At 39.5% G+C, this 26,305-nt stretch overlaps 3 protein-coding genes across 3 annotated transcripts in view; 2 read left to right on the top strand and 1 right to left on the bottom strand.

Annotated features, from left to right (window-relative positions):
• The window catches only part of LOC134538823 (ets DNA-binding protein pokkuri), a 115,806-nt gene extending 109,295 nt beyond the window's left edge, over positions 1-6,511 (top strand). Inside the window, exons 6-7 of the mRNA XM_063380337.1 lie at positions 741-990; positions 3,792-6,511. Of these exons, the coding sequence (XP_063236407.1) occupies positions 741-990; positions 3,792-4,053 (512 nt within the window). The 3' untranslated portion in view covers positions 4,054-6,511. The remainder of the gene's footprint in view (positions 1-740; positions 991-3,791) is intronic.
• A 2,650-nt stretch (positions 6,512-9,161) lies between these two features.
• On the bottom strand, positions 9,162-19,466 carry LOC134538826 (single-stranded DNA-binding protein, mitochondrial). The gene is made up of 4 exons (XM_063380339.1): positions 19,352-19,466; positions 16,743-16,842; positions 14,724-14,843; positions 9,162-10,650 (listed from the first exon to the last, which is right to left on the bottom strand). The coding sequence occupies exons 1-4, from the start codon at positions 19,364-19,366 to the stop codon at positions 10,448-10,450; spliced, it is 438 nt and encodes a 145-aa protein (XP_063236409.1). The 5' UTR covers positions 19,367-19,466; the 3' UTR covers positions 9,162-10,447.
• A 229-nt stretch (positions 19,467-19,695) lies between these two features.
• Positions 19,696-25,235, top strand: LOC134538824 (UDP-galactose translocator). Its single transcript, XM_063380338.1, has one exon. The coding sequence runs from the start codon at positions 19,961-19,963 to the stop codon at positions 20,951-20,953; it is 993 nt and encodes a 330-aa protein (XP_063236408.1). The 5' UTR covers positions 19,696-19,960; the 3' UTR covers positions 20,954-25,235.
• The last annotated feature ends 1,070 nt before the right edge of the window (positions 25,236-26,305 follow it).

Here is a 26,305-nt window from a genome sequence, read left to right as displayed (position 1 = left end):
GTGAACGGTCAGCTACTCACTAATTGCCTTTTATGTAGGACGTCACTGACTTGATCCAAAGAATCCGGAACCTCGCGTTAAAATAATTTCCCAAAAAAGCCGATAATGGATGATCAAGTCATACAAACAAAACTACTAGTATCGCCTGCAACGTATTCAAATTTAGATGTAATATGATCCATGTATAAATATGAGTAAACCCCGGTATATGATTGAGTTGAGAGGGGTGAAGCCATTCGGGAGAGATATACAACTGTGCTTCAATAAATACGAGGTTTAAAGTGGCTTCCTCGATTTTTCAATTTTTGTAACTGTCACTTATATTTTACAAGGTGGGCACCCCTGCGTAGTTGAGAGGGCTGATGCACCATGTTGAAAATACTTTATATATATATATATATATATATATATATATATATATATATATATATATATATATATATATATATATAGAGAGAGAGAGAGAGAGAGAGAGAGAGAAAGAGAGAGAGAGAGTGTTACTAATACAGTTACTATTATTCAATAAGTAATTCGATTGATAGGGAAGAACCTGTTTTCCTTGAAAATTTGTTTTATAGATTGGTATAGTTATAAGAATTAAAATTGATATTATTAGTGCAATTACACCACCTAATTTATTTGGGGTTGATTGTAGGATATATATGTTATAAGATAGTGCTGAGTGGACTGTAATCGGGAAAGGAAGCAATGATCTGTACCGGGCTGTGGTGGCGTTGCAGACGGCCGCCTGCTGTGGGACTTCCTGCAGCAGCTTCTCAACGACCAGACGCAGCGCTACACGGGCTACATCGCGTGGAAGAACCGCGACACGGGCGTGTTCAAGATCGTGGACCCCGCCGGCCTGGCCAAGCTGTGGGGCATCCAGAAGAACCACCTGTCCATGAACTACGACAAGATGTCCCGGGCGCTGCGCTACTACTACCGCGTCAACATCCTGCGCAAGGTCCAGGGCGAGCGGCACTGCTACCAGTGAGTGACGCCTGCTTCCGTGACCTAGCTCGTAGACACCTGCTTCCGTGACCTAGCTCGTAGCTGCAGATCCACTAGTAGACACCTGCTTCCGTAACCTAGCTCGTAGCCGCAGATCCACTAGTAGACACCTGCTTCCATGACCTAGCTTGTAGCTGCAGATCCACTAGTAGACACCTGCTTCCGTGACCTAGCTTGTAGCTGCAGATCTACTAGTAGACACCTGCTTCCGTGACCTAGCTCGTAGCCGCAGATCCACTAGTAGACACCTGCTTCCGTGACCTAGCTCGTAGCTGCAGATCTACTAGTAGACACCTGCTTCCGTAACCTAGCTCGTAGCCGCAGATCCACTAGTAGACACCTGCTTCCATGACCTAGCTTGTAGCTGCAGATCCACTAGTAGACACCTGCTTCCGTGACCTAGCTCGTAGCTGCAGATCTACTAGTAGACACCTGCTTCCGTAACCTAGCTCGTAGCCGCAGATCCACTAGTAGACACCTGCTTCCGTGACCTAGCTTGTAGCTGCAGATCTACTAGTAGACACCTGCTTCCGTGACCTAGCTCGTAGCTGCAGATCTACTAGTAGACACCTGCTTCCGTAACCTAGCTCGTAGCCGCAGATCCACTAGTAGACACCTGCTTCCATGACCTAGCTTGTAGCTGCAGATCCACTAGTAGACACCTGCTTCCGTGACCTAGCTCGTAGCTGCAGATCCACTAGTAGACACCTGCTTCCGTAACCTAGCTCGTAGCCGCAGATCCACTAGTAGACACCTGCTCCCGTAACCTAGCTCGTAGCTGCAGACCTTGGCCAAGCTAGTGCATCGTAGACACCTGCTTCCGTAACCTAGCTCGTAGCTGCAGACCTTGGCCAAGCTAGTGCATCGTAGACACCTGCTTCCGTAACCTAGCTCGTATCTGCAGACCTTGGCCAAGCTAGTGCATCGTAGACATCTGCTTCCGTAACCTAGCCTAGCGGATTACATCACTCAGCTTGTGGCTGCATCCCTCAGCTAAGCTAGTGCATCTGCATCCCTACATGCGTCCACTAAGATCGAGACTTCTAGGGATGCGACACACATCCACTGATGCGTTCCCACACCCATTACCTTCAGAATCATGTGTTATTTTATTTGTATATAATATTACTATACATTTCTTAGATAAGATAATTTTTTTTAAATGTTATAAGCATAAGGGATAGCTCAAATAGAGACAGAAGTGTTTCACAGGGGATGCATCAGCATCCCTACATGCGTCCACTAAGATCGAGACTTCTAGAGATGCGACACACATCCACCGATGCGTTCCCACATCCATTACCTTCAGAATCGTGTGTTATTTTATTTGTATATAATATTACTTTACATTTATTGAATAAGGATTTTTTTAATGTTATAAGCATAAGTGATAGCTTAAATACAGACAAAAATGTTAATAAAAGGCGAACTTAAACTTACAGGTGTATTTAATGCTGATTATAAGTATTTTTAATAGTTTAGGGTTCATAACATTTTTTTTTTAAATTTTGATCACTGACATTTAAAAAATCCACTTTACAATTTTATTTTAATGTCTTTGTTATTTACATTTTGTTTAATATTCGTAGATATCACGACTCAAAATCGCTAAGTGCACATTAGAACAACCAACTGTCAACAGGTAGAAGTATTTGGATAGTATCCATTCATTAGATGTGTGTCCTTGAAATCGTGGCTGCTTTTGCTAAGAGATGTAGGGATACAGCTTATGTTTCTACAATCACAGTACAGAATCTTGAAACCAGTAGAGGAGAACTTCAACACTTTTATTATCACAGAGTCCCTGCCTTTAAATGACGTAATAGTAAAGGAAAGAGACTGCTTTGTGCTTTAGTTAAAAAAAAAAGTTAATTCAATATTTTTGTACTTGAAAAATAATAATAGCAGAAAACCTTACGTAGATTTTTAGCTTTTCTAAAAACATATAAAAATTTATAAAAAATAATAATCACAACCATATCTTTAAGTTCTGTAACAAAAATAATTTATTCTTTGAACTGTGAGATTGTATCCTCCATGTAATCTATTCTACATACGGTAAGGTAAGGTTTCACGATGGTGCACAGACAATTATGGCAATGAAGCCACCATAATTATAGTAGTGCACATGGGCGTAGATCCCTGGGGGACCAGGGGGGTGGGGATATGGGGGGGGGGGGGGGGCTGCCAGAACTTGCTAAAGCGTGACTATCAAACAGGTTTTATGTCAGAACTATGTCGTATGAAAAACTTTTTATGTATTTTAAATTTTAAAGTTTTCTGCTTATCGCATGCATGTAGACCCAAATATGGGCAGTATACAACGTAAAAGCACCGTACCCAGAGATGATGCGTTGGTTAACCCCACTCGTAAAATATTCTCGGGCCATAAACCCCCCCCCGAATCTTACATATTTGTGCCCTTGGTATGTGAATCAACTTTACGCTCACTATTTTGAGTTGTGTGTTGAAACAAACTTTGTTATGCTTCAGAATTTGATACAAATTTTTGACTAAATGTGTCGATTAATGGCTGTTTAGTGGAAAAAAAATGAACTGGACTTGACGTCTCGTTGACCTCGAGATGGAGAGCGCTGGTGGAATGTGTGGGTGGGGGACACAGGAGTCACCCAGTAGCTCCCGGCAACACCCCTGGCCTGACTGAGCGTGGGTACTAGCCGTGGTCGGAGGTGACGGGCTGACACGGCGAGCAACACCCCTGGTCGTGTGGTCGGAGGCGAGGCGACAGGGGCTGACGCGGCGTGCGTGCGTGCTTGCAGGTTCCTGCGCAACCCCAGCGAGCTGAAGAGCATCAAGAACATGTCGCTGCTGCGGCAGCAGATGAGCCCGACGCGGCCCGCCCCGCCGCAGGGCCCCGCGGTCAGCATCAAGCTGGAGCGCGAGGAGCCGGAGCCCCGGGACGACGACGAGGACCTGCCCACGGACCTCAGCATGAGCCCCACCGCGCGGTCCCGCCCCGCCGGCTTCCCCCTCCCCCCGGCGTCCTCCGCCGTCAAGCTTGAGGTCCCGGACGACAAGTGACCTCCCGGGGCGGGCGTCTGACGGGCCGCCTCCCGCTCTCGGCCCCCGACGAGCCGAGTGGCGCCGGCGCTGTGACCGGCCCGCCGTCACACACGGCGGTGCGTGTCCGAGGTTGATATTAAGGGGGCGGATTGGCCAGGAGCGCGGAGAGCCCTGAACGGGTGGCGCTTCCTGCGGACGATCTCCAGGTCACGACCTCCGAAGGACTTGCGTCGCGCACGCAAAAAAAAAAGTGGGGCCAGTACGTTCGAGAGGTTTCAAAGATGGTGATGAGGAGATTCCTACCGGCCAGAAGACTCTTTGACGTGTGAGTTGAACAGAGGGACGGCCATAAGTTTATTTTGATCGAGGGGAAACTGTGATTTTTTATTTAATTGCTAGCAATGTGATGTTAGGAACGTATCTTGCTGATATTAGTGCCAATCCTTGTGTAAATAACAAATTAAACGTTAACGACGGTAAAGAAGTAGCGGTGATAGGTTAAGTTGCGGGCACCAGCGGAGCTGGTCCGAGGGTTGACGGTGCCATGTTCTCTCGAGCAGCGATCACACGTGAACTGCAAGCCCACGTGCCGGAACAGAAGGTATTGTACAGGCGTCCGTCTAGAGTTGCAAGCAACTATAGAGGTTTTTCGACACAATACAACTCCGGTAATATATCAATCCCGAAGCAGAATTTTTTTTGATGTTATTTGTACTTCTAGAAGTTATGCACAAATCATCATGGTAGTTACTGTAATGTATCAAAAGGATATTTCATTTTTAATGCATCACAATTAGCGAAATGTAAAAAATACACAGACTCCTCACAATTTTTTCATGATTATTCAAAACTACCACATGACAGGCAAAAATTTTAATTTTACAAAACATGTGTTACCCTTAAGCAAAAAAAAAAAAAAAAAAAACCTTTTCAAGAAAATGGTTTGTGTACAATACCTTCTGTTGAACTTCCCACACCAGTGGCTACGGAAAACGTCCTCAAAGGCTCCTAATTAAACTAATAGCATGACGTGGGTTTAAGAATGCTCTGGTATCGTAGTTCAAGTGCCGATGTTTTCATATTAATAGAATAAAAATATATCTATTGGAAGAAATAATAATAAATTGAAAAAAAATCTGTCAATAGCCACGAAAACTGTTTTTGCAACTACCTACGTATCAATATACTTATCAACTAGAGAGTAACTGATTAGGTTTTAAAGAAAAGAAATAATCTAGCAACAAATATTGATAGGTTGTACATAAAAACTGTTATACATAAATCATATCAACAAGTACAATAACTCTGCTTTAAAGACAGTTTTACGAGCCTTACACACATTAGTGTCTATAATTATAAATATAATAATGTACACATTGTACTTTGGTGGTCATGTTACGCTCATCTAGCAAAGTTGCGGGTTCGATGCTAAGTACCGCAGAAATTTTTGATGAGCACCAAGCAAGTACTCATTTTTGGAAGTAATTATGAGCCTAAAGTTGGTATTCAATATTACAACCAACTTTTATCTCAGATGTCCCTTGTTTTGTACACAAGTCTTGCTCTCTGTAAACATTCAGACATTCTTTCCATCTTCACTACTTGCTTGCTACCAACTCTTAACTGTTCTATTTTTTAACACACAGAAATAGTGTTAAGTGCAGAATTACTTGAACACATTCTAAAATTAAAGAGGTAATTAATTCTAACCTTTATGTGTTTTTTTTATTGCTAAAATGAGATTTCTCATATAATCCAATTAAAGGGAGAAAATTATTGCTACAATGAACGATGCTTTTCCAAATTACTATATTGTATACGTTATAAGAATGTACAACAGAGTTTTAACTTCACAAGCACTAACGCGTATGTGATAACTCTCAAAGGTACATGGCACCTGTCTTTCTCCTGCAACAGCAACTGTACATGAGCATGACACGATACCGTCACTCAAGTGTTACGTATTGTCAAACCATATTGAATTTATAGGAAAAAAAATATCTTTATATGAGGGCTTTAGAGTTATATGTAGATTGTGTATATAACATACTATATTTTAAAGGGTTGATTTAATTCAAGTGGAGTTTTTTTGTTTTGTTTTATCAAATGCTGGTTCAGCCTGTTTTTTTTTTTCTCTAGTTCTGGTTAGGCAAAATAATCTAAACGTCGTTGTAATTTCTTTTTAACCCCGCTACAAGCTTAGCTACTCACTGACCTTTTTTTTTTAACGACGGGCAGCTGAGAAAATGTCGAGTGCGAACGCGTGTGTAGGTTCTGCCTGCTTTCGGCAGGTCGACAAGCCAATGTTACAATGAATAATGAGATCTCATAAGATATGGAAAACATGCAAAGTGGTTTTTATACATGTACATATTAAAAAGAGAGTTTATATTATTATTTTTGCTGTATATGCTGCCCATAGGATGCAGCCGTTGGTGAGAAAGATAAATAAAAAATTCGTAAGTTGAAAAAGGTATTGAGTTAGTAATTATTCTACTTTATCCTGTATATATTCCCTACACACACTTACAATTATTTGACAGTGCAATGTTTGAAAACGTCACAATGTAATAATCCTTGTGTACTACTTTAGCAAGTTTTACAAACTAGGTGAGGTTTTCCTATGTCTTATCAAAAATTCAAATAATGCTACTGAAATCATTATTAGGTAAGTGTAGATTTTGCTTCTCTTGTGAATGCCTAAAGCAATTCATTTTAAACAGAGATGGACGAAAATCAAAAAATCCAGCAGAGTGTCACGAAAGTTAAGTACTTTGTACCAACATGTTTATCTTGAAACTCTATACATTACTGCAGGACCATCAAGAGACAGAGGAAAAATAATTTTGTTGGGTGCCTTCCAAGCTACCAACTCCCTCATTATTTAAAAAAAAAATTAAAAGACAGCAAACCTTTAAGAGGTTATAATGCTTTGTAAATATAACAACATAATATAATTTTTACCAGCATTTTTCTCAAAAGATTCTATCAAGAGATTATACCTTTTCACAGAAAAATGGCAAAAACTTAACATTAATTCTGTTTAAAATGGAACCCAAGTGCAAGGTTTAAGGTGAACATCAGATGCGGGTCCTTAATTGACAAGGACTGGTTGCGTGTGTCTGTTGAGACAATCAAAGTATTGATCCCTCACAAAGAAGTTGACAAAACAAATCAAACACAAAATCATAAAACCTAGCCTGGTTTCATTATGGAACTTCTATGAATCAGAGAAGCAAACAAGTATCCAAAAATTTACGGTAAAAACACAAATGATGAGCTTCCTTGCTAGAACCATTAACAAAGTCTGTAACCATCTTCAAATTGAATACATTCTCTTTAGGCTTGTGGCAATATAAGTAAGTATAGATTGAAGCTTCTTTTATTCTTGCCTTCCAAGTCCCAATTTGGAATGCAACACTACGATTGCAAACCTCAACTTGCACGGTTCTTCCGTGAAGCAGCTCTACCGGTGACCGACAGTGACTTAGGTAGGTATTCTTCATTCTGTTTCGACGGAGATCTTCGGGATCGGCAATCAGCCGCTGGCAGTGTCCAAGAAGTGATGTACGTATGTCTGTGGAGCTGGCCGCTCCCTTTGTTTCAGGACTGCGCGAACGTTCAAATTTTTGAATACGAATAATAAACTATTTCAATTCCACCTTTAATACTAACACAGGGGGAAAAAAAATGTTTGTTTGCCTACGAATATTTGAACATAGCATACCTCGTCAGCTATCAACTGAACATTTTGTGACAAAACTGCAGGCATCGTTCTACGTGGCAAAGGGATGGGTAAAAAAATAAAATAAAACAACACAGCGAAAAAAGGGTATAAAAATAGCAGTCTTCTCCTTTGTCTTTTTGTAAAGGTAGTGCTGGAAATGGAAGGGTCGTAAATAGACTGCGTGGAAAAAACAAGGGGAGTGGGCCGAATCACACCCTTCCATAGTATACAGATGAAGAAGAAGCTAAGGTCAACTCCAGTGCTGTATTTCTTAAACATCAACAAGCTGAGACACGGACCACACAGACTTCATTTGTATCCACGGAACTTTAGTGAAGACAGACATATGGTGCTTTATGCGAAGGTGACCCTTATGATGAAAATGATATTATTTTTTGCCTAAAATTAAAGGTATATGTGGTAAGATATCTTGATCACTTAAATGCTAACCAAAATCTCACAGTTTCGATATTTCAGCTGAATTTTATTAATCCCGTAATTTTTTATGGTGTCAGCTGATGTTAGTTATATGGACAGAAACACATAAAACACTCGTAAGTCGAATCACAGCACTTGTATGTTAAAAAAAAAAATGCACTGAAAATACACTTGTCTCCAATAATTCATCACAGCATAAAATTTTTGGCCAGTTATTAAAAACACTATAAAAACAAGATTTGACAACTTACAACTATCCACTTTTATTTACAATGTCTTTGTAGATTCCTTCAAATCTATGACCAATGAAAAATCAGTACATACAATTAAATTATGAATCTCCAGCTCAGCCTAATTAATTACTTAAAGCAACATATTTTAACACCACTTCTCTATAATGTGATGAAACTGAAATCTTGAGAAACAATTCAATAAGTTTCTTCAAAATATATACCAATAATTTCCAGAGAACAGAGAACTAATGAATTTAAGAATACATGCGGACTTCACTTGGATTGACGAATGGGATAATTCATTTGCATTTAGTGTAAGCCTTGGGGTAATGTACCCCAATACATTCTAATATAAAGAGTACCAAAGGTAAGGAAAAAAAAATCTGCTACAAATTTTCCATCAAGAACAATAAAGGAAAAAGGAACATGCAAAGAAAACTTTTGCCATAGTGCAACTATTTACTAAAAATCAAAATGTTTTAATGCAATAAAATTAAATTTCAAAATCAGTTTACTTAATTATAGTTCGGTGGTTAGATTAAAACACAAAACAGGAAATACCTACCCAAATAAAACATAAAATACACTTTACGTAACATTAGAAGTGCAGTACTGATACTATTATTAGCAATTAAAAATATGCATCATAAATGCAGAAAGGTTTTGTAGATTTGAATAACTGATAGGAGAAACAGGAATGAAAAAAGAAAAAGAAAGTAAAACACAAGGAGTTTTTAGTTTTTATTTTGGATAAGGCATAGATCCGAGTAACAAATTTAATGACAAGTACAGATTTCAGATCAATTTGTAAGGCTTACAATAATTAGTGTCAATATGGCAGAGAGACTAGATAAATCACAGTACACATTCCAAGTCTGCCTATTGAAATGATGTAGGCATTATGATTGGTTTATCTCGCTTTGAATATAAATTGGATATGGTTTCTCATGTTTCATCATCATTATTGGATTCTTTTAAAGAAAAAGGAAATTCTAGAGTAAAACTAATAACAGCACCTACAACAGTTGCTGCTTAAGAAAAAAAACGAACACTGTCAAAAGACTAACATGGGAATGTGGCCAGTGTTTCAGAAGCACACATCGTACTGCTAGGATCGTGGACTAGTCATTGTACAGCCTGCGTACAAGGCCATCATTTACAATTTACGACAACTGCCAAAATAAAAATATTCATTTAAACAATCACACATGTTTGTTTACAAATGGTACAACAGACATCGCTTGAGGTACAATTTGCTGTATTTTAACACAATGAATATGTTATGAGTTAGACCTTGCTTCAGGTTTTTCATATTTTCTCGCCTAAAAAAAATGTTTAAGCGATAAACAGGACGTTCACAAACATGCTGAACAAATTTCAAGACTTTTTCAGGACCTTTTAAATAAAAATTTTCTAACAAATATTTTTTATCACTGGGTGATTACATATACAATACAATGCAAAATAGATCATCTAGTCACAGGGATATACAAATTTTTAAATTAGAAAGTGAAAATATTTTCGGGAATAATTCCCACATGAATTCGGTGGACATTCAAATATTTGTATAAACTGAAGTAGGGTCTTTTTTAAAATAAAATAAAAAAAAAAAAAACCATAATGCAAGTTAGGAAACGATGCTGGAATAACTTCCAGCATTGGAACTGTATATATCACGACAAGTCCTCCCGTTTCCTTACGTTTTCTCTACTTCCACGATTTGCAGACACCTCGATAAGGTAACGCACTATGGTTGCATGGGGATTATTTACTACGAATTTGAATGTTTTAAAATGTTTCCGAGTGTCACGCAGGGAGGGGGGGGAAGTATTACTTGCGGATTATGAGATGATAACCCTTGTGTACGGTGATGCAATGGTGGAAACGTGGGCCCGGAACCCTCGCGCCGCCGAGACGAAGATGCGCCCGGCGCACGTAGTCCTGTCGCTCCGGGCACAAGGTCGCACTCCAGGAGCAGCGGCCGGTCGGACGAGACTCCACGTGACCCCCGGCGCTAGGACTGGAAGAAGACGACGTCGTCCGCGACGACGGCGGTGGTGGTGGTGGCCCGGCCTGCCTCGTCCTTCACCTCGCCGTACGTGAGCCGCCCGCTCACCAGCACGCGCTGGCCCTTGCGCAGGTACGTGTACACCGTGTCGCGCAGCGCCGGCTTGAACACGCACACCCGGTGCCAGTCCGTGCGCTGCATGTACTCCCCTGCGGCCATAACCACACAAACCGACACCACGTTCCAGTTTACCGAAATGTAACAGTGATAAAGTGACCCTTTTCATTTACCCTTAAACGTCTTTTTGTGTTTCTAAAACACTGAACTTGTGCAAATATAGAAAAAATCAACTAATGAATGGGTATGTTTAGGTTAACCATCCAGTCAAGTGTGTATTAGTGTACTACCCTGCGGCCACAAGAACACAACCGACACAACGTTCGAGTCCACCAAAATGTAAGAATGATAAGTGACCCTTTTCTTCACCCTTAAACGTCTTTTTCGTGTTTCTAAAACACTGAACTGGTGCAAACATAGAAAATATCAACTAATGAATGGGTATGTTTAGGTTAACCATCTAGTCAAGTGTGTATTAGTATAATACCCTGAGGCCACAAGAACACAACCGACACAACGTTCGAGTCCACCAAAACGTAAGAGTGATAAAGTGACCCTTTTCTTCACCCTACCCGCCCACATCCGAGGTTTAACGTTCCTTCTGGGAAGGATGGCAGGAGCCAGTCGCGACGGGACCTTGGCATATCACGCATGCCTGCGTCACCTCCCACAGTGGCGGATGGCAAACCACTCTGCCTTGGATCAGAGTGTGAGTGCAAGGGTTTCCAGTGACGGGAGATCGCCTCTTCTACCTCTACAGTCTCCAACCCTCCGTCCTAGTCCGTCCTAAGACTTGTGGCAGGGACTGCAGAGGAGCCCTCTTATTCCCAACCCGACCCCCCAAGCCCTTGTCTGGGTCACTCCTCGCTCAACAGAGTCACCACAGGGATTGCTCCCCAACGTTTCGGCCTAGCTCCTGTCAGTTTGACTCCGGCAGTATTGCAAGGAGGTAGGAGTCGTCTCGCTCCAGAGAGGCAAATATAGAAAATATCAACTAACGAATGGGTATGTTTAGGATGCCCATCTAGTCAAGTGTATATTAGTGTTGGTGAGGTCATGCTAGCTAGTGTCTTTACGTGGTTCATTGGGCAACTATAAGACTTAAGTGGTAACAATATCACATGGTGGACAAACAAAGATAAAGGTGTGATGAAAGTCCCTCAAATGCTTTCAAGAATCTTTACTGGATGTTTCATTCCTAAAAATTACTCTGAAATCACACGTTTTAGCCATTTCGCTCATCTAAACATGTAGCTTGAAAACAAAATACAGAAGCAGAATTACTCATCCGCCGTCGGCGTATTCTTAAATGTTTTTATTATACAGACCCCACTTGGATATCTTGAGCGGTTTTCAAATCGCGAGGTTTCTTCTGAAGCCCTACACACCGTGTGCCTGCCCGGGTAGGCAGGGCCCTGACGGCCTTGTCTTACATGTTATGTTTTTTATTTAATAATATTGTCATTAATTAATAGGAAAAGCCCTCAAATAATTGTACAGTAGAATTGCGATAATCCGAGGTAATTGGGGCTGATAGTATCTCGGATTACAAAAAAACTCTGATTCCGCTGAAAAAATGAAATGACACTATTTTCAACTACATATGTAAAACAACGTCAAATTTAATGTGTAAATGTTAAAATTACAGATACATACTACATACATTGACAGTGTTAGAAGTAAGGCTCGTTAAAAGCATTTACAACTTTAAAAAACTGTCCAAGGTCTTCTGCTTCAAAGTTGAGCAACGCTTTAATGCAGTGATGTCACGCCATCATCTAAGTAGACATTATAAACTGAAGTTGATTGGATTCGCATCTGGTTGTAACCCTGCACTGTGTATATTACAGTTGTAGACACCCAGCACTGTGTATTTTCCAGTTGTAAACTGTGCATATTCAAGTTATAGACACCCTGCACTATGTTTTTTCCAGTTGAAGACAGTGTGCTCTGAGTATATTCCAGTTATAACCATCTCACACTATGTATTTTCCAGTTGTAGACACCCTGCCCTGTAAATATTCCAGTTGTAGACAATGTGTACTGTGTATTTTCCGGTTGTAAACACCCTGCACTGTGTATATTTCAGTTGTAGACACTGTGCTCTGAGTATATTCCAGTTATAAATGCCCTGCACTATGTATTTTACAGTTGTAGACACTCTACACTGTAAATATTCCAGTTGTAGACACCCTGCACTATGTATATTCCAGTTGTAGACACTGCTCTGAGTATATTCCAGTTATAAAGGCCCTCCACTATGTGTTTTACAGTTGTAGACACCCTACACTGTAAATATTCCAGTCGTAGACAATGTGTACTGTGTATTTTCCAGTTGTAAACACCCTGCACTGTGTATATTCCAGTTGTAGACAACCTGAACTGTGTATTTTCCAGTTGTAAACACACTGCACCATGTATTTTACAGATGTAGACACTGTGATCTGAGTATATTTCAGTTATAAACACCCTGCACTATGTATTTTCCAGTTATAGACACCCTGCACTGTACATATTCCAGTTGTAAAAACCTTGCACTGTGTATATTCCATGGAGTGAACTTTCAGCCAATTTGATCTTGTAACTGAGAGAGGTACAGAGCTCTATCAGAAATGCTACGGACTATAGAAGGCCCCAAGAGCGTTTAATGTTGAAAAAATAATACTAACAGAGTCTTTTCCGACAGAACAGATCCACGTCAATGAGTGTTATGGCAGCCTTGCATTACAAGGACCAATCAGCAGACCCGTACGCAGAAATGTCCAGTGGCTAGCATTCCTTTACGTCATAGTAAAGTCAACAAATGTGTTGGCAGTCAAATGAAAAAAAAAAAAAAATAAAAAGCTACGTTTGTACGTACGTACTTTCAACAGCACTTCCCATAGTAAAGATAACTAGTGATAGACATTCCGGACTGATGATAACACACGGCTGATAACTGTACAAGGTGAGTTGAACAACAGCGATGATACGCTACGCAGGAAGACCGATAAAACGAATATATTTTTAATACCAGAGAGTCCTTACCTGACTAACTAATGGTAAGATACCACATACATACACATGTGACACAACAGAGCTAGCACATCATCACAAGTATGTATTTGCTACGAGAACAAAGGGAAAGTATAGAAAACGGTTAAGAGGAAGAAACGAGGCAGTACAAAAAACAGAAAACTGGTAGCAGAAAAGGCTGGGTTTGATCATTCCGAGCCCTAAAGGCAAGGCAAATGTATTTCCCACATGAATTCTCTATGGAAAAAAGAAATCATTTCCAGGAAATACTTAGCAAAAATGGAAGCAAATGTGCTCTTTAAACACCAACAGTAAGAGGAGAGAATCATCATTTATGTCCTTAACTTGCAGCAGAACCTAATGGCAAAATCTTTGAACTAGAAGCATGCATCACTGATGATACTTCTTCACAGAGCTGTTCGATGCCAGAATTAAATCTCTTTGTATCCCTCAGGATTGGGGTCAGTTCATAATCCCTTAATGACTAACACCAGCTTTCCAGATGCCTATACAAGAAAATTCACTACAGAGGAACACGTATATCTTAACTTTATTTACAAATCCACAGCCTACTGGCTGTCAAATGCAATGCCTCACCAGATACCACAAGAATAGTCCAGCTTCTGAAAAAGGTGGTCGTACGACGACGACCAATTATAAAACCTGCTCTATGCCATTCTCAAAGACTACTATGTTCACCTGAAAAGTTTTCAGTGGAAATTAATAAGGACATAATATCCTACAGTAAAAGAACCACATTTCCTCGCAAATATGTACATAGTAGCAAATTACCGGCACCGTTGAGTGAATTTTTGCCATCGTGCCTATCTCCACATCGAGCACACTATAGGCGCACACACATACATACACACACACACACAGCAGTCTGAACACCGACTGGTGACTGAGGACAGTCCGCCCGGCACGGCAGACTCACTCCCCTCTCCCCGTCGGCAAAGATCACATTGCCAAGAGAGAGAATCAAACGAAAGCAACCTTAGCATGCAATAAAAAATGAAATTTCTTGCTGTCGATGTCGAGTCCCGAAAGAAGAATATCGATTTTAAATTCCCGGTTCTTTTAACATATATCAGAAGTACTGGGGAATCCCGTGACTTCCCGGTGGACGGCGAACAGCCGGCGGCCTCACCTGTCTCGTACTTGTAGTTGGTGTGCGTCGCGAGCGAGAAGATGACCACGGGGTGCTCCTCCGTGCCCCTCTTCTGGGGCTCCGCCCCCACCCGGCCCAGCAGCCGCACCTCGTTCAGCGCTGCCAACACGACCGGCCCCCGCTGCTGTCAGCTCCACAACTCCACAGCTAAACCTACCTCAGGGCTGCCAAATGCCAAGCACATGCTAACATAATCACTAGAGACCTGTCAAATTTGCGATTTCAAATCCCTAAAGGATGGACTCCATGATCCTCCATGCACTCACGTGCGAATTACACCTGCTGATCGGTTACCGACTCGTAACACCTGCTGACTGGAATGATCGTGATTCGCTAATTCTTCTGTTGAAGATTTTTCACTGGCCCAGAGTCCTTCAGATTAACTGTGGCCTAATCACTCAAAGCAAAATAATGTCAAAAGTATGTATTTGGACTCTATCCTATCGCAAAATGAATCCGCGAATTTTACAGGTCTCTAGTAAATCACATTCAATTAAGCATGCTATTTAAATAGTTCTTGCCACAGAGAAAGATATTGAGTTAAGATTTTTTGTTGTACATATATGCCATTGCTGGTCTATATACTGTATGTCATAAGAAACCTGAATAACGGTGTGAAAAAAATTAAGAATATTCACACACACAGAAAAAAAACCAAAAACAGTCAATGTCAAAAATTAAAAAAAAAATATAGAGAGCACAGAAAATTCCATCTGTGCTGTCTATGTATTTTTTCTTCTTTTGACACTGGCTGATTTTGGCTTTTTTCCTGGATGTATGCACATTCATCTTTTATGCTTGATTGATTGACTGTTACACTTGCGATTGGGCTTACGTCTGGTGGTAAGGATTGTCCTTTTTGAGGTTTCTTATAGCATGCAGTGGAACCAGAAATGTAAAAAAAAAAAAAAAAAAAAAATCTTTAAAAATTTTAACATGCATTACTCCACAGTTAAAAATCAACACCACTTCTAAAACGTAAAGAGATAATCCATTAGTCTAGTAATTTAAAGGTTACTCAGTTATTAATTGAAAAGCTAAAATAATTTGCAGCATTCATATTTATGTGAAGTATTTTAAAAAAGATTGAACTTCTTATAACAAGATCTAAATGAGCAATATTTTTCGTATGAAACACTGATTTTGAATCGTCCTTAACTTTCCGTTTACACACTGAAGCATGACATCTTCCCCAGACTTGGCCTCAGGATTTCAACTGAATTCCCAGACTTTTCCCGGCCAATTTAAACTTCCCTGACTTAACAGATTGTGGACATCCTGTTAGCATAGGCCTATGCTTTTAAATGTATTATTATTAGCTGTTACTACTTCGCAAAGTACAGTCCTTGATTGGATACGAGGTTGATTCAGGGCATTGAACGACCACTATGATCACTCATTGGTGAAACCTGGAGTCTAAGAGAGGGAGGTGAGTGCAGACCAAAGTTGGTAAAAACATTTTTTTTTTAAACCCAATCAACTTTTTTTGTTTAAGCAAGTTTTTTTTATTAAATTAGTTATTTTTAGTTCTCACAACGTTCAAATGAGGGCCATACAACATCCGCTTTATGCCTCTCATGTTGAACCAGTAAAGTTATAACGTCAAAGAACCAAAGTCCAGCACATCTGCACATCTGACTGTGACTTAACCACAGAAAGGGTATTTCCCCACAGGAGGAGGATTCCCCATAGAATGGGTGTTTCCCACAGAATAGGAATTTAATATCTAATATTTTTAATTTTAGAGGAGAATTTAGCATGGCATGGTTTACAACTTATTCACATGATTTGAACGACAAGATCTGGTTTAGTATATAATTTTTTTCTCTCTGTGAATCGCAAGAAACATTAATGAGCAAACTTTTTTTGTTATTAGAGTAGATTTAGACTTTTTATTAAAAAAATTAAGATGTTCCATTTAAAAATTAATTAGGCATTTAAAAATAAAATTGGTTTAAATGATGGTTTAGAGTGTTTTAAACCCTGGTGCAGACGTACTCTTCTCTATCTTGGGTGGCTCCTCCCCCGAAGAGACGCTCCTGTGCCACGGCCGTCGCCACGCCGCGCCGGCGACGCGCGGCAGCAGTGCGCTCGCTGCCTGCCAAAACACGTCCCTCCGTGGCCACAAGCACTGGTCGCTACAAGCACTCACATCTCTGGTCGCTACAAGCACTCACATCCAGGGCCGGTGCAAGGTAAATTGGCGCCCTAGGCAAAAAACCTTATTTGGCCCCCCCCCCCCCCCTTTCGGACACCCCAAAAAAAATTTTCCTTGCCTCAAAATGCATCACTTAAGCCTAAGATTTTGTCAACAATCAAATGTAAGCAGGCCTGTGTTTTTTTTTTACTTTTTTACCTATTACAAATCATAAACAGGTCACTGTGGACTTTAAATAATTACTTATATCAATATAAACATTCCAAACTGTTACAAAAATCCATTTTCATCTAGTTTCAATAATCGTAAAACATATAACATCAGCTATTATGTGTCGCGCTGCGCCGCCCCCAGTTACTTGGCGCCCCGGGCGGTTGCCTAGTTCGCCTGTATGGACGCGCCGACCCTGCTTACATCCAGTGGCGTAGCAGGCGGGTGGCAGGGATGGCCCCCGCCAGGGGCGCCGGAGCAGGGGGGGCGGTGCTGCGACAATTTCGCGGTTACTGAACGCTTCCCACCCCTTTCCTCTGTTTTAATCCCAGAGGGGGCACCATTTTCAAGTCTGGCCAGGGGCGCCGGTCGGTAAATATGTAGTTGAGCGGTATTTGCGAAAAAAAAAATGTTAAAAATCGGAAAATACCTTTATTAGACACTCTTCAACTTCCTATTTTCATTAAAAGCGGCGGAGGTAAAAAATTCCAAATACTTTAGAAGATATCGAATTTTTAAATTTCATCATATGTAGTTAAGCGGTATTTGCGAAAAAAAAAATGTTAAAAGTCCGAAAATACCTTTATTAGATGCTCTTCAACTTCCTCTTTTCATTAAAAGCGGCGGAGATAAGAAATTCCAAATACTTTAGGAGATATCGCCGTTCTTATTTTGCATACAAGACCTGTGTTTATCAATCGACCGGCGCCATTTTTTTATTTTTCCGTGTGTTTGTGAATGCCTAATTAATGAAAATGGTCGATTAGGTCAGGTCAGTTACATTATAAATACTTTGAAACTAAGCGTACATTAAAAATAATATGAAATTATTTCAATGGTTCTTTAGTTTTAAAGTATTTATAATGTAACTGACCTGACCTAACAAACCGGGACAAAGGATGAAAAGTAACAAATCACGTAAAATTTTTTTGTTACTTATTACTTTAGCAACAATAAAAAATAAGACTTTAAAATTAGAAACGTTAAAAACTCGTCTAAGTTGGAGGCGGTAATTAAACACCGTTTTAAAACAATAAATGAACTAAGTAATCACGTATTGGTTCATTTGAATTCTGGCCTATCACCATCAATCACGTGACATCACTATCCAATAAAAAAATAGATACTCGTAAACAAGAAACAATGCAGAATGCCACATGAATGCACTGATATAATTGTGATGAAATTTAAAAATTTGATATCTCCTAAAGTATTTGGAATTTCTTATCTCCGCCGCTTTTAATGAAAAGAGGAAGTTGAAGAGCATCCACTAAAGGTATGTTCGGATTTTTAACATTTTTTCCGCAAATACTGCCCAACTACATATTTACCTTTACAAGAAATGTGCTTCTCAAATACAATACTTAAAACTAGATAAGGGAACTTTTGGATTTTCCATAGCTATGTACGTACTTTGTTGAATATTTGTGACAGTCCTTGAATACCCAAATGTAGTGTATAGTGATTCATAATTGAAATATAAGAATTATAAAACAGGAAAAAAAATCTGAAAAAAATTTTAAGATTCTGTTTGCAGGAAATACTATGACATGGTTTCACATTTTTTGTAGTTTAATTATTACAGCCGTTCCTGTATTGAACCCAAAATTTTTTTTGTTAAATCTTACTAGATTCTGAGAAACTTACTACTGGGCAGAGCAATGAAGTCACAGGATTTGGGGTAAAACCAATTAAAAAAAAATTAGTTTTGATAATTGCAAAAAGTATCTTTATGTAAATCGAAACCTGTCGCACGACAGGTTCTGATTTTAAGGTCCCTGTTTGTCTGTCTGCAAGCACAGTAGGGACTGCATGTGAGCGCCTGCATTACTGCACAGGCGAACGATATACTTAACAGTTCAGAATGCCACTCCACAGAACGATTAGAATTAAAACAAGGAACTCGATAAATCCATTAGTTGGTGTTTAACTATTTTAAACTGTGACGCCTCTACAGTAAACAATAATTACCGTTAATTGTATTAAAAAATTTATTTCACGCAGAGCAACCTTTTTATTTTCCCGCGCTTGTGCGATAAGAATATAGGGATAGTAATGACTTAGGCAACGCCATCAATATTGATACGGTATCGCGTTGTAAAGCGCACCCCGAGAATAACCTGCAAAAGGCATGCTGCCATCCAGTACAGTTTATCCTGCCTGTCATAGAACTGTACACTATTCTCCTTGTCACTATTGAATGAAACGAATCTAGTAATTAAAAAATTACGAGACTTACCTTCCTAACAAGCATGTTTGTAGCAGTTACGTAAAATTATAAGCCAAATAAAATTTGAGAACACGGCAAAGATTTCACTCCCTTTGTTTACTATTTTTGCCGCTTACGCATGTGCACCAACAAAATAAAACAAGTACTGCAACTACCAATATATGGGAAAATAAATGAAATAGTTGGGAAAAAAAACATATTCGAAGAGAAAGAAGACTAACATTTATTTAGTACACATTGCAATAAATTAAGTTAAAATAGGCTATGTATAATAACATTCAAACAAATGCTATAACGGCTGCACTGCCCATGTGATGGGATTATGACGTCAAACGTTGGTATACATGTTGACATTTCAATACTTTGTGGACGTTGACATTTGACACAGTCTGGGTCTGGTTTGAACAAGTGGTGCGGGCTACGTGGCGAAATGTTGGCAACATAACCTGCTTGAATAGAGCGACGTGAGGTATCTCGGTAGAGCGAATCGGGCGAATAATGAAGTTGATTGCCGTGGGTTCATCGCACGCGCTGCTGTGACAGGAGAGCGGTGACACGTAGGCAGATCCGCGCGCATGTTTCACGTCAGCGGCAGATAGGCAAGTGTGTCTAGCGGCGATGGCGGGCGGCGCGACGTCCCAGAAGAACGCGCTCAAGTACGTGAGCCTGGTGACCCTGACGCTGCAGAACGCCGTGCTGGGACTCAGCATGCGGTACGCGCGCACGCGACCGGGGGACATGTTCCTGTCGTCCACGGCGGTGCTGCTGTCCGAGGTGGTGAAGCTGGGCACCTGCCTGGTGCTGGTGTACCTGGAGGAGGGCGGGCCGCGCCAGACTCTCGCCGCTCTGCACTCGAGCATCGTGCGCCAGCCCCTCGACACCCTGAAGGTGTGCGTGCCCTCCATGGTGTACCTGCTGCAGAACAACCTGCTCTACGTGTCCGCCTCGCACCTGGACGCCGCCACCTACCAGGTCACCTACCAGCTCAAGATCCTCACCACGGCCGTGTTCGCCGTGCTGATCCTGCGGCGGACTCTCCGCGCGGCCCAGTGGCTGTCCCTGGTGGTGTTGGTCGCGGGGGTGGTGCTGGTTCAGCTGAGCCACGCCCAGGAGGCGGGTGGCGCCCAGCGCGCGGGCCCGCAGAACCGCCTGCTGGGCTTCGGGGCGGCCCTCGCCGCCTGCGTGCTCTCCGGCTTCGCGGGCGTCTACTTCGAGAAGCTGCTCAAGGGCGGCGGGGCGTCCGTGTGGATGCGCAACGTGCAGCTGTCCCTGCTCTCCGTGCCGCTGGGGCTGTTCACCAGCCTGGCCTACGACTGGGGTGCGGTGCGAGAGCGCGGCTTTCTCGCGGGCTACGACGCCTTCGTGTGGTACCTGGTGGTGCTGCAGGCGGGCGGCGGGCTGCTGGTGGCGGTCGTCGTCAAGTACGCCGACAACATCCTCAAGGGCTTCGCCACGTCCCTGGCCATCGTGGTGTCGTGCGTCGCCTCGGTCTACCTGTTTGACTTCGAGGTGACGCTGCAGTTCGCGCTGGGCGCCGCCTGCGTCATCTGCTCCATATTCCTGTACAACCACGTGCCCAAGTCCGCTAAGGCCTCGGAGATCACCGTATAGCAGTGCGCCCTGGCCTGAGCCCATCACCGCCAGTATTACCATGTGCCAACCCCGGGGATTCTATTCTTTCAACTATAGTTTTAAACGCAAATCTCAAAAATGCTTAGCTACAAGTAAACACAAATTACTATGTTTACTTAATAAATAATTTATCCATAGGGATACGCATTTTCGTGAAAAAAATCTGTACGCCTATTAGACTGCGACAAAGGTGTACCCACACCAGCAGTTTATCTTCCTTGTGACTGGCGGCCGTCTGCGAGAGAAGTCTTCGCCTTGTTTCACGTTGGTTCTTGGATTTCTTGGTTGATTTCAATTGTAATGAACGTTCTTGTAAGTCCCCGTTCATTTTCTTAACCCTGCTTGCAACGTGTCGCTTCATTGTAAAGATTTATTACATTAGCCATAGAAGTACGTAGTACGTAATTTTTTAAAAATATTTATAATGCTAATTCTCACTTCAATTTAGAGCTTCACTAAACAAAATTGATTTTAAGTTGCCACCAAGACTAAAAGAAATTCCACAACAAATTTTCTTTTTGAAAAAATCAACTATTCATCTTTGAGTAGTGGCTTATTGGAAATAGGTGAATAGTAACTAAAGTTATTTATGTTAGGTCAGCTACATTAATAGGTATTTGTTCGGTATCACGTATCCTGATGGCATGATCCTGTAAAACTGTGGTACATGGTGCTAGTATGTTGATAGATCCTGAACATTACAAAAATAACACAATACAAACAAATTATGTCAGGTCATACAAATTTTATTTTTGTATTCAACTTGCGATCATAATTAATTTTTATATAACAAATCCAGGATCTGTCGAAGTACTTAATTAAAACGGCAAGCGTCATGTACCACAGGATCAATGTGTACAGGATCATGCCCTCAGGATCGAGGGATTAACTTGGCTACGTGATACGGAACTTTCACCCATTAGTACCTAATACGTAATTGAAATGTAATCTTATTTTATGTAGTCTATCTAACCTAATCTACCTTACATTTTATCTCTTATTTGCTTTAATGTCTAAAAGCAGTTTTTCTCTAGCATTACCCCCCTCCCCCCTGTTTTTTTTTTTTTTTTTACAAACCAAGCAAGAGTTCAATATAGGCTAAATTACAGTTTAGCTGGAAGTTTAAAGTTTAGTTTCGAAAGGGTTCTGTTACTTATTTTCTCTCTCTATTGGAAATTGTGTTTCAGCTGTAGCTAAAGTAATGCTCATAGTGTCAAAGTTTCGTGGTTGTGTCAGATTTGTAGCACAGTTTTGGTGTTGCTCTGTAGCTAGCGGCAAGCCGTCGTAACATGGTCGGTGGTCTTTGAGTGTTGTAAGAGTGCTAGTGGTCCCAGCTCGTAACAGTTTCATACAACGTGAACGTAACTTACGATGCGTTGTGAACATCACATGTTTCAATGTTTCGAATGAAGGATAACAAATAGAGACTTGTTGACTTGTTCGGAACTCGTTAAAGACAATGTGATAGGTGGGCAGGAAGACTGGTAAACATTCTCCTGAAAAAAAGAGAAGGTTAGAACCCGTGTGAGTGGAACGAAATGGACGACAATTGTGCTTAAGGCAAGAAATGAGACTGAAAGTGGAGCGGAGTGGAACATAATGTGCCACAATGCTAAACAACATTTGTAAGTTAATAATCAACAAAAACAGTGGCAACCATGAATATGACGGAACCTCATTACAAAGTAACTCAGCACTTTAAGGTTAACGTACATTTATAATTTCCAGATAAGTTACCTGTGAAATGTTTAACATTTAGTAACAATTCAATATAAAGTATTTTTGTTACCAACAGCTTTAGCTATGGTTTGTTTTAGGTACGTTGTAATGAGATTTCACTGTATGGATTCACTTACTGGTATTATTATTTTAATATTTTTTTTAGGGTTTGACTACATACAATTGTGTGTTGTTTTTTTTTAGTTTTTTTTTTAACAAATATTGTATTAACAAGTATTGTTTAAAAAAAAAAAAATTGTATTAACTTAATGAAAGTATCTATAGTTCATTACATCTAATCTCAACATTCGGAAATTCACTTCTTGGAGTCATTTTTGTCAACAGCTGCACCAAATTCAACTTTAACCTAGTTTCAGTTAACATATTTTCCGACAGACTGCATGTTAGGACAATCAGATCCAGTTCTAATGACATCCGTGACATCTTGATTGCAAAAGAACATTCGGAAAAAGTTCATATTAGCTGAGTTGCTCTATACACACTTTTGTTTTTTCGACAAATTGTACTGAATATAGGTATTTTCAAATTACACAAAAGACAAAAATCTAATATAAGCATCAGCCAACTTTTAACTTTTTACTTTTATATGGAGTGAATTGTTTCGTAAATGTTCAAAGATTCAGGTGTTATGTGTATTGAAAGCTTAGATTCTACATGTTTTTACTTTACTAACTATCGCTCAGTGTACTCAAGTGATGCTTTAAAGTCAAATTGTTAATAATTTCACACATACAAATTCTGAAAACATTAGTTATGAAACAAAGCCCGATAATAATTTTTTCTACAATTTTACAGTTTCAAGCTAAATGTTGGTGTTGTCTTGCGATGCATGTTTTATTAAACTACAATAGTTTTCATGAATGTTGGATGTTTGCGCTCTTGTGTTTCTTGCAGAATTATCTTTCTTGGCAATGAGCATCAGTGACAGCAAAATATATGGTTCAAATTCAAAATTTAAATCTTATTAACTCTAGCCACATTGTAACTTGTTGCCTGTGGTTGTGTATTAAGCTACTCCGCTGTGTGTGCTAGCTTAAGAAATGTATTACACTGGTTTTGCCCCTCATAACAAAAGTGGCACTCATGAATTCTCAAGATTAAACTGGAAAAATAATTTCTTAAAAGTTGTGACATTGTATGAGTATTCCCCAGAAAAAAAAAAAGCTGTTCCAAATTTCAGTTGGCTTCTTTGAAAGACTTAAAACAGATAGACCATAGCGGGCTGTAAAAGTTAAGGTTGGAAATAAAACTTTTATCTGTAGGCTAGACACATCTATAGTTTTGATGAATCAATTATCTCCACACAAATTTAAAAAAAAAATGAAAGAAATTGAATCAGGAAATTAGATTTACAAAAGCCCGTTCAATGTTCAGTTATTATCTCTGGCCTTTACCATTAAAAACTGCGGAATAAGATATAACTTTTATCAGCTCCTATTTACACGCTGAGCTAATTGTTACTTATAATTCCATTCCGTAGGGCATCAGGGGTATAATGATAGACTATAAAAAAATTTCTCATAAAATCTTTGCGAAAAGTTCTACGTCAAGTCTCATTTGTATTTATAAGCTGTCAATTTTCCAAGCTGAGACAAGTTGTCGTATGTGAGTTGTATAGGGAAATTGCATACACATTTAATATTGCAAAACTGACAACCTATTTAAATAAACAAAATATATTACATTTCTAAATCACCCACAAATTTTAAATAAGTAGTGTCAAGATTTTATGGTTTTATTTTTAGTCCAATTTCATTTTTAAAAACAGTATTTTGGTGTTTTTATTTTTATAAAAGCGGTTTTTTAATAATTACTCCACCAGAATAGTGGTAAAATTTACAAGCTGCATTTTTTTGGATAAATAATTATTTTTATAAATTGGACTTTAACAGATACATTAAGAATACAAATAAAATAGCTAGCATATATGGTTCGAAAATTGATCCAGTAAGAGATGCACAGCTAAAACAAATTAAATTATCCATGATAAATGATCCATTAAAATGTGGTTAAATACTACTTAATTTCATGATATAACTTGCATTTTGGTGCTATATATTGGTATACTGAATAGCATTTTGGTGTTTTACGGTGTTTTGAGATGGTTTTCGTTATTTCGATTTTATCGTAATCCACCATATAATCTTGTCCATAAAAATAACTGAACGAATCAAAGTAGTACAATGCAGACAGTCGCAAGAACGCACTGATGCTCAGGGACGGATACGCCACAAGGCGGAATCAGTCGCTTGCCGCTCATAACACAAGTTAACAGCTTTTATGATACGTAATTGTCTTGTACTTAATAAACATTCAGGTTTACGTTCAGACTTAAATGATAACGTAACCAAAATTATATTGTAAATCACTTGTGTTGGATTATGACTTCCATAGGATAATGTATTCTGTAAAAGTATGATTTATGAGTCTAGTTAGGTTTATATTTATATATATTTATATATATATATATATACACATACACACACACACACACACACATATATATAAGTTTTTAAATGATTTCAATGTGTCCAGGTAGTTTATACAATGCTGAAAATTTTGTTGCCAGGAATCAGGAAAACAAAAACTTCAACACAAAAATAAATATTGTAAGTTTGTAACTGTTGATCGAAAACGTTGGTTTATTGGCAATACAGATGTCGAGATGTGTTTAATTTTTCCATTGATGTTGAAAGGGAAAAATTAAAACAGAACAGTTTGTGATGAGTTTCGAGAAAAGGTAAAGTACATATCAACATGAAACTACCAACTTCATTGCTCTGAGTTTGTGTTCTATGGTGTGCATTATGCCGTAGCTACGGTCAACATAACATTTTACACATGCGTAGTTAAGTGGTAAGCAACTAACATTACACAACACAGAGCTCTTGCTACAATCAACGTAAACCACAACCTTTTAAACTCTTAACGTTCTTTCATTTTGTAATTCACAGATCCTAAAATTTAACGATCATTTTATAAGAATGTTTCAATTGAGAGAGAATTGTGGTGGTTGTTGAAAAAAATATATGTTAAGTCCAGTTTGTGACCTCTGGTGTTTTGTAATAACTGAGGTGAAAACAGTTTCGTGGCTACAAGTCAAAGGATGTCTACGTCCTGGAAAGTCGAGGAAAAGTAATGGAAGCGGGAATCGGTCATGGAATTTACTCCCAAGTCCTGGAAATGCCAGCTACGAGGATGGCGGAAGCTGGATTTTCTTTATTTCTTAAATAATATTTAAAAAAATGGGTGAATTATTTAAAAAAAAAATTGGTTAAGAAAATTGGAAATTTTGGTCAGGGAAATTTTATTACAGATTGTGTGGACATCCTTAGTCAAAAGTGCGAAGCATATTTATTAGGGATATTTCAGACATTTAAAAATTTCTGGTATTTACAGTTTTGTGTCATTTATGTTACATACCAACTTTTTTTTCCCCAGCAACTTCTTAGAATTTATTTTAAAATAGCATATTTATTAGTAGCACAGAAATTTTTGAATTAATTGGTTTTCGGTTTACTGACAACTTTTGCTAGTTGCTGTATGTTTATTCTATTTTTGATTGTAGCAAGTCATGTAGGAAGCCATACC

This window comes from Bacillus rossius, chromosome 14 (genome assembly GCF_032445375.1).
Source record: "Bacillus rossius redtenbacheri isolate Brsri chromosome 14, Brsri_v3, whole genome shotgun sequence".
Classification (NCBI taxonomy): Eukaryota; Metazoa; Arthropoda; class Insecta; order Phasmatodea; family Bacillidae; genus Bacillus; species Bacillus rossius.
This window is presented reverse-complemented; position numbering and strand designations above follow the sequence as displayed.